General features: G+C 43.1%; 1 protein-coding gene across 1 annotated transcript in view; it reads right to left on the bottom strand.

Moving 5' to 3' along the window:
• Positions 1-84: 84 nt before the first annotated feature.
• LOC119576344 overlaps positions 85-9,699 on the bottom strand; it is a gene marked incomplete at its 3' end in the record, with an annotated part of 11,094 nt that continues 1,479 nt past the window's right edge. Inside the window, 7 exon segments of the mRNA XM_037923992.1 lie at positions 85-195; positions 3,395-3,505; positions 6,820-6,930; positions 7,023-7,133; positions 7,264-7,371; positions 7,733-7,843; positions 8,062-8,243. Of these exon segments, the coding sequence (XP_037779920.1) occupies positions 85-195; positions 3,395-3,505; positions 6,820-6,930; positions 7,023-7,133; positions 7,264-7,371; positions 7,733-7,843; positions 8,062-8,243 (845 nt within the window).

The raw sequence follows: 9,699 nt of genomic DNA, 5'->3' as shown, positions 1-9,699 counted from the left end.
TCATTTTTTTTTCTCTCCACTCACACCGCGATATTTTTTTCTCTCATCCTCTCTTCCTTTTCACTTCACTGTCTGCCAACTTACACGTGACAAGGATCGCCAATGTCTCAACGGAGCTAGCATTACAGGTGTACTGCATGCATCCATCGGTCCAGTTGTGTCCGTCAGGATAGACTGCTTCTCCCACTTCGCAACCTGTTTGGAAAACAACCCAGAACCGATTGAATTGTAAATGAAGTGAGGTTAATAAGTAAATGTTTATATTTGATGTACTATTGTCTAAAAGAGTTTGGTCCTCTAGCTAGCCACAGAGCGAGCTCGACCCACACCTGCGCTTCACTTCACGAGGCAGACGCAGGCCGTCCCGTGACCGCTCGGCCGACGGAAGAGCTGACGGGATAAGCGGGAGTTTTTTCTCTCGCGGCCCTTTTCTTTTCGTGTGTGTGTGTGTGTGTGTGTGTGTGTGTGTGTGTGTGTGTGTGTGTGTGTGTGTGTGTGTGTGTGTGTGGTGGTTGTGTTGTGGTTTGTGTTGTGTGTGTGTGTGTGTGTGTGTGTGTGTGTGTGTTGTGTGTGTGTGTGTGGTTGTGTGTGTGTGTGTGTGTGTGTGTGTGTGTGTGTGTGTGTGTGTGTGTGTGTGTGTGTATGTGTGTGTGTGTGTGTGTGTGTGTGTGTAAGTATGTATATATGTATGTGTATATATATATATATATATATATATATATATATATATATATACATACATACATACACATACATACATACATACATACATACATACATATATATATAATATATATATATATATATATATATATATATATATATATATATATATATATATATATATATATATATATATATTTATATATATATGCTTATGAGTGTGTATATATTTATACACTGTAAACAATCCATAGCGAGGCCGGATGCTATGCTTCACACCTCTCTCCCCAGCAGCTACCTTACCGAAGATCCTCCTTAAGCGGACGCAGCTTTCTCTTTTGCCACTTCTGCGACGGAAGTAAGCACCCGCCCTCGAAGGGAGCCGCCGAATAAAAGGATACGTCTCGAGAGATATTTGGAGAGACACGACAGACGGATCAAGCTACACAGGGTCAAGCTCTCCACGTCCTCGACCCCGGGAACATGGGTGTCTTTTAGGGGTCTCACATCTACCTTTCTTAATAAAACCACTAGCACGATCCCCTTTCATTCACCTGCCCTAAGGCCACTCTCTCTCGTTCATATCTGGTGGCAGGCGGTGCTCAAGAACCTCAACGTCAACGGTAATTCGCCTCTACCCTTCGAGGCCACGCTCAGGCCCGTTCTGCCGATCCACGCTATCTGCCGACAAGGTACTCCTGTCGAAGTGCCTCCTCGGCTCCCTTACCGCCTAGGCATCGCTAACAAGTCCTCTTCTGATCCACGCCCACCCGTATCATGTCTGCCCCACTGCTTCGCGCTGACTACTTTCGCCTGTGCTACCCTCCTGACGAAGTCGCTGAAGATACACACTTGCACTCTACGTCACCTGCCTCGACCAATTCTTCGCGACCCCTCATCAACACAACCATGAAGCCGCCATTCTACTCAGCACCACTAATACCCCCTCGCCACTATCAAAGTAAGTGTGCCTATTAGTGCCAGACTAACTATTGCCGTACATACGAATTGCCTTCTTTCAAATTCAAGAACACATCACTCAACGAACACACGCTACACTACCAGTTTTTTTTTCAACAAACGAAGTCAGAACTAAGTGACATACCCTCACCTCATACCTCATTCCCCTGACCTAATAATTCCTTAATCTATACATTGTGTTATTATTTTTTCTGTTTTTCTCTTTATTATCATTTTGTCCTCACATTGCAGTTTAGTATATCTCATTTTCTCCCAGAAGAGAGAATTGGATTCAAGTTATTTTAATAATTCGGTTGTTCCGGTGTATATTATCAATATTTATTGTTGGCAAATTCATATTATCCATTCTTCCTCTTATATGGTATGCCTATTAGTAATTACTTCATTACTAATTGCGTATTCAGTTATATTCTGTGAATATATATACATCACTGTGTTTCTTTGTAATATCAATATTTTTTAAATATATTTCCCGTGTTAATTGTTCGCTTATTCACTCATACATTCGAGTACCTGCTCTAACCATTAATACACCTGTCTGACTACTCTACACGGAATTCACTCTAGGATTATGAATTGCCATCTTTATGATTTAATACTGAAGCCAAATCGCTTCCATCTCGAACTTTGATATCTTGTCCTCAGTAATGCTGAAATTTATGCTTCTTTAGTTATAAGGTTTGTTGAATATGTAACATGTACCCAACTGATGGTAGTCGCTTCTGTTGGAAATAATGGCAACCCAATGCAGACACCATGCTTTATATAGACTTACATGGTTATTATCACCGTAGCAAGTTCATTAATATTAAGCCCGGCTACTCAGCTGCCTCTGTGTTCGAAACAAACACACACACACACACACACACACACACACACACACACACACACACACACACACACACACACACACACACACACACACACACACACACACACACACAATATATATATACATTAAGTCATTCAGTCGTTATCTTTGCACAGGAAATGGCTTTTCATATGCTACAGACGCCGGCGAAGATTACGGCGCCATTCACCTGCTTGCCCAATAATATTCTTAAATAACTAAAAAGTATAGTAAATTCAGTAGTTGGTCAGGTATCGTGTCCTGCAAACTTTCATCAGATTGCAGGAAATGCAATCCAAGCTACATTTATCATGAACTCTTGAACTTTTGCTATGTACGTCTGGTAAGTTTGTTATACACTTTCGTTATATTTTCTTAGAAACATTTTCTGTTCACTACGAAAATGTGATCAAGAAACTTGTATATAATTCTTACCTGCATTCGTACTGTTTTATTTTTTCTCGACTTTTTATAAATTTACATCTTTGTTTTTGTAAAAGTGAAAAGCTCTGGATATCTGTGACAAAACAGAAGACTGAAACCGAAAAAGGTAATATGGACATCACTTGTTTAATGGCTTTCTGAGGGAAATGAGACCACTCCCGTCTTTTTGAAAGCACTCACGCTTGTGGTTATGATCGGCAGAAAGCACGTGTCACTTTGAATTTTCCCGTGCTTTTCATCACAAATCATAAATGAATGAACTGCAATTTTAAAAACCGGGTTGTAAGATCCCACTATGCAGGGGAAAGGTATGTGGGTTGCTTAGCTGTAGCTCGAAAAAAATAAGAATAATAAATTTCAAAGATGGCTATAACAAGAAAAAAATCAAAGGTGGTGTACAGGTGTCTCATCCTGTTCATGCCATAGTCGTTAAGAAAATGCCCCAAACCAACTCACACGTATCGAGGATGGAAGGAGGGCTCGTGACGCCGTCGGCGCAGGAGTACTGGTGGCAACCCAGCGTCCAGCCCGCTCCGTCCGGGTGCAGCCGGCCGCCCGCCTCGCAGCCTGCGGGAGGAGCACGTCAGGCGCTTGGCTCAGGGGCCGCCTTCAGCTGCTGTTGGCTCAGGCTCTTAAGCACTATCGTTAAGGTTACATATAATGAATAAAGACAAATTAATTCACGTAAACATACATACATACATATATATGTATGTATGTATGTATGTATGTATGTATGTATGTATGTATGTATGTATGTATGTATGTATACACACACACCCATGTATGTGTGTGTTGTATGTGTGTGTGGTGTGTGGTGGTGTGTGTGTGTGTGTGTTTGTATGTGTGTGTGTGTGTGTGTGTGTGTGTGTGTGTGTGTGTGTGTGTGTGTGTGTGTGTGTGTGTGTGTGTGTGTGTGTGCGCGCGCGCGTAAGAAAGAGGATAAGTTAGAGAGAGAGAGAGGGGGGGGGAGCAGCTACCTCACAGCCAGTTTATTTGCTCTGTATTTCAAATGTTTCTTGGCGTTTACTGTGAATATCCAATCATCCTCTTGCTGGCCCATTACATGATATATCTCCTCTGGTACTGATATTTTTGTCATAGTTTCAACGATAACCGTTGCTCTTATTCAAACCGTGGCTGCTTCCCCTTCTCCCAAACTGCCGAAAGCGCCCAACTACCGCTTCGCATTAATGACAACTTCCCCACTTCTCTACTATAGCTCGGCTTGCCAGAGTTGTTGGATGTCTCATTGATGCTTAGTTCATGTCCCATTAATGAAGACCCTTATACTTTCTCGTACACTTCGTCAGAGTCCTGCACGTGAGCATACTTGCAGAGTGCTTGAGGCGCAGTGGCACTGTCGGCTTTCTTAAAGCCAACCTATACACTCTTCCCGGGCAATGGCGCCCCGTGTCAACCGAGGGATCCGTTGCTGTGGCTGTTAAAACCCACAGTCTTAGGCGCTTAAGGGGCATAGACATGGTATTTTAGCTGTTTTAGCTGTATAATTTTATGATTACGTGTGTTTTAGTTATATGTTTCACTGTATACTTTAACGCTTTATTCATTCCAACGTGTGAATAGTGTGCATATCCCTAAAATTAGTAGATTTACGTGTTTTTTATGTACTATGAATTCTGACCTACTTCTGCCCTGGTCGTTCAGACGCTTCAAAGCCTGTGTACTTGTCCATAACACCACAGACCATCAGGCTTTGGTAGTTGGCCAATGATAACTATCTACGTACCTCGTCAACCACTACTCGGTGCACATGGCCCCTGGTTCATTGTCTCACTTCAACAAAGGGTCGGGTTATCTTACCATCCTCTCAGCTAATGTCAGAGGTTTCCAAACAAACAATAGTGACTCTATACACAGCCATATTATACCACATAATCCGGATATTATTGCTACTGTGGAGACTTCTTTAAATTCAACAGTCCCAGAGAACTTCGGGCAAATGGCTGGTTCTCGAAACGGCACAGAAAGTACACAGCCAGTGGCACCTTTGGTGGTGTTGCTGTCTGTTTTCGGAAGTCCCTCTCCTTTCAGCTCCTCGAAATCGAGACACCAGATCATCTGGAGCACATGTTTTTCAGGCTCTGGCTCACCACTTACATCTTATTGTGTGTCTATAACAGGCCCCAGTGGCATGGAGCAGAACCCCTCGAGTTCTTACAGAATAACTTTGATGGAATATTACATGCAAAAAACATAATAGTAGGTGACATGAACCAGCATCTTGTTGCGTCAAAGATCTGTTAACAGTACATGGGCTGAACAACTATACTGACTTTCCCACCTACATATCAGGTTCTTCATTTGGACCCTGTCACCTCCGACCTTCCTGGAGGGACAGTCAGCTGCCGTAGTACAGGAGCAGTGGGCTCTTCAGATCATTATGCCATACTTAGCATGGTTAACCTTAAGCCCACTCGTGAAGTGGCAGTAACAAGAACCATCTGAAGCTGGAACAAGGGCTGCTGGCAAGGTTTTTGCAGTGCCCTAGAAAACGTTTGGTGAGACTCCATTCTCACAGGCTATCACACTCACTACTGACACTGGAATAACGCTTTATACCCCACAAATCATACATTTAAAACAGGAGATCAGTCTTGGTTTGGACACACATGTTGACTTGCATCTGAAGAAAAAAGCAGGACCTGGAATCCTTTTAAACGCAATCAATCAATTCAAAACAAGCTAAACCACAAAGCTGCCTGGAAAATAACGAAACAGGTTCAGAAATAAGCCATCGAGCAGTGGAGTCTCAATGCAAAACTTACTAACCGCTCCGTCGGAAGACTGGTGGAGCTTCGTTAAACAGCAACAGGGCCTCACGTCTCCTGATTGCATTCCACCAATATATAAGCCAGAAGGTAACGTAGCAACATTTAGTAAGGACAAAACTGAATTACTTAGATCAGAGACTAAACTCTCTGATCATCTGTGTTGATTAAGTCAAACAACATCATCTTAAGACTGATGTTAATAAAGCCTCTTGAGCTTACATCCCCACATACATAAAAAGTGTGCTGAACAGCTTGCATCCCCTCTTGCCACCTTATATCAAAACTGCTTCCAACAGCAAAAGTGGCCAGCTATCTGGAAACAGGCTACAGTTGTGGCAGTCCATAAGAAGAAAAGCAAAGCACTCCCAGAAAAAACACAGGCCATTCTCGCTACTTTCGACCATGGGCAAAATCTACGACAAAAAATTCTGGTAAACAGAATCACAAGTTTTCTTGACAACAACCACCTACTTAACAACAAGCAGTTTGGCTTTAGATCGAAGAGATCAGCATCCATTGCTATTACAATTGGAACAGATCCCTTGATGCTGGCAAATAAACTTGCGTCATTATTCTGGATATTACTGGTGCCAAGCAGTAATTGACAGAGTATGAGAGAGAGAGAAGGAGGATATAAGAGAGAGGGGGGGGGGTATAAGAGAGATAGAGAGAGGGAGGATAAAAGAAGGAGAGAGGATAAAAGAGAGAGTGAGTGAGCGAGAGAGAGGGGGGGGGGATAAAGGAGAGAGAGAGACTGAGAAAGAGAGAGAATGATAGGATAAAAGAGAGAGGGGGGAGGGATAAAAGAGAGAGAGACAGAGAAAGGGGGAGGGGGATAAAAAAGAGAGAGAGAGAGGATGGGGGATAAAAAAGAGAGACACACACACAGAGGGGGTGGATAAAAGAGAGAGAGAGGGAATGAGACAGGATAAAAGATAAAAATAAAAGAGAGAAAGGGAGAGAGATAAAAGTGAGAGAGAGAATGAGGGAGGATAAAAGAGTGAGAGGGGGGGATAAAAGAAAGAAAGAGAGCGAGAGAGTGCAGGTGAGGGCCGGGAGCAGCAACACGCTGGCCTGCATACGTACAGGTCGGGAGAACGGTCGGCTCCTCCAGTTCGCCGGCGATGCAGGAGTAGTTGTGACAGCCCTCGACCCAGGTGTGGCCGTCGGGGTACACCTCTGCTTCAACTTGGCAGCCTGATGAAGAATAACGTGTTGTTGATTTCTTTCTTGTTTTAGACAGAATACGGCCATTAAAGCAAAGCAAACCAATGGGTAATTGCCCTCACATGTTTCGAGAACAGCGATGGTTTGTACGACCCCCTCTGTGCATGTATAGTTGTGGCATCCTGCTTGCCATGTGCTGCCATCTCCCTGGACCTCGGCTCCCACCACGCAGCCTAGGAGAGGAAAACGCTTTGAATGATAATGGGAACGTCACAATACAATGGTCACTACGCGTCTCGCATTGTGAGCACTCTCCTGCCCTACGGCGGTAGCACCATGGCCACAAAGACGTCGCAGACTTACACGTGGGCGCGATGTGTCGGTCGAGCACGCCGGCGCTGCAGGTGAGGCCATGACATCCTTCCAGAGCTTCGTAACCATCTTCGAACACTACGTCGCCATCCTTGCAGCCTGCAGCATTGTTATCAGATAGTGAGTAATATGCACTCAGAGTTAAATAAAGGACGCCCGATAGTTCAACTAGGGATTGTCGAGACAGTCTTCCCGGTAAAGAAATAGTTATCGAACGCAGATACAGAAAAAGGATCAAATCACAAAGGTTTAGATCTATTATTTCAGTCGCGATGAGATTACTAAATGAAACCAAATTTTCCTCCATTACAAATTCATGTAACTGAATTGTAAGGAGACGAAGGGACAAAATCACTAATGAGTGGTAGCGACCATGTTGCTTCCTTATTTACCACTAAATTTTATCCGTAAATGTAGATTTATAATGGCACGGCTACTGTAAGGGAGCGGTTCGACTCACAGGCATCTAGCAGACTGGGACCACTGGTGGCGCCATTGTTGCACGTGTAGGCGTAGCAGCCGTTCGTCCACGAGCGGCCGTCTGAGTATACCTCGCCCTCGCTCTCGCAGCCTGCCGAGGAGGGAAGGTGTAAAGTCATGCATTATTCAGCAAAGAGTGCATCCTGCCCATCTAGCGACACTGAAAATATGCACCTGCAAGTTACACTTTCCAACAAATGTATGTAAAAAAAAAATGATAGCCCGCTTAAAGTTTCAGCAAAATTTATCCGTCATTAATAGGCAATATATTTCAATCGAGCTTGAGAAAATGATTCACTGTACACCCACATGATGGCAGAAGGCTTGGTTCGGCCACGGTGCCTGCGTCGCAGCGGTATTCGTAGCAGCCACTCTTCCACGCCGCGCCGTCGGCATGCGTCTCCTCGCCCACGCTGCAGCCTGGGGCGCGAGCGGCACGCCGGTCAGAATGATAATGCCTTTCGGATCGGACTGCTCTTATTATCTGTCTCTCCCTCTATCATCTTCCTCTCTCTCTCTCTCTCTCTCTCTCTATCTATCTACTATCTTCTACTCTTCTCCCCCCCCCCCCCTCTCTCTCTCTCTCTCCCTCTCTCTCTCTCTCTCTCTCTCCTCCTCTCCCTCTCCCCTCTCTCTCTCTCTCCCTCTCTCTCTCTCTCTCTCTCTCTCCTCTCTGTCCACTCACTGTCCACTCCCTCACTCTCTCACTCCTCTCTCCTCTATATATTATAATTGTGTGTTTGTGGGTGTGTGGTGTGTGTGTGTGTGTGTGGTTTTGTGGTGTCTGTGTTTTGTGGTGTGTGTGTTTGTGTATTTTATATATATTATATATATATATATATATATTATAATATATATTATATTATTATTATTTAAAATATATATATTATATATAATATTATATTTCTTTATTTATTATATGTATAATAATATACTATTTATATTAATATATTATATATATATATATATTATATTATTATTTCATATATATTCTCCTCTCTCTCCTCTCCTCCTTCTCTCTCTTCTCTCTATATATATATATATATATAATATATATTAATTAATTATATATTTATATATAATTATCTCCCTCTATCTCTCCCTCTCTCTCCCTCTGTCTTTTCCTCTCCTCTCTCCTTCTCCTTTTCCCCTCTCTCCCCCCTTCTCTCTCTCTCTCTCTCCTCTCTCTCTTCTTCTCTCTCTCTCTCCCCTTCTTCTCTCTCTCTCTCTCCCCTCTCTTTCTATCTCTTTTTTCCTCTTTTTCTCTCCCCTTCTCTCTCTCCCCCTCCCTTCTCTCTCTCCCTTTTTCTTTTTCCCCTTTTTCCTTTTTCCTCCCCCCCCACCTCTCTCTCTCTTCTTCTTCTTCTTCTCTTCTCTCCCCCCCAACCCCCCCCCCCCCCCCTCTCTTCTCTCTTCTCTCTCTCTTTTCCTTCTCTCTTCTTCCCTCTCCCCTCTCTCTCTTCTCTCTCTCCTCCTCCCTCTCTCTCTCTCTCTCTTTTCCCCTCTCTCTCCTCTCTCTCCTCTCTCCTCTCTCCCTCTTTCTCTCTCTCTCCTCTCTCTCTTCCTTTTTTTCTTCCCTTTTCTTCTTCTTTTTCCTTTCCCTCCTCATTTTTCTCTCTTCCTTCTCCTCTCCTTTCTCTCCCCTCTCTTCTCTCTCTCCTTTTTTCTATTTTTTCACTTCTCATTTTTCACTCTCACTTCTGTCTCACCACTGCTCACTCTCTCTCACTCTCTCACCCTCTCTCCTATATATTGGGGGTTTTTGTGTGTGGGTGTGTTGTGGGGGTGGGTGTGTGGGGTGTGTGTGTGTGTGGGTTATTATATTATATATATATATTTTATATATATATATATATTATATATATATTAAAAATATATTTTATATAATATAAAAAAATATGTATAATATTTAAAATTTTTTATTTATATTTATTTATTTATTTATAT

Source organism: Penaeus monodon, chromosome 1 (assembly GCF_015228065.2).
Source record: "Penaeus monodon isolate SGIC_2016 chromosome 1, NSTDA_Pmon_1, whole genome shotgun sequence".
Lineage (NCBI taxonomy): Eukaryota > Metazoa > Arthropoda > Malacostraca > Decapoda > Penaeidae > Penaeus > Penaeus monodon.
Note: the sequence above shows the minus strand (reverse complement) of the source record. Positions and strands in the feature narration are given on the sequence as shown.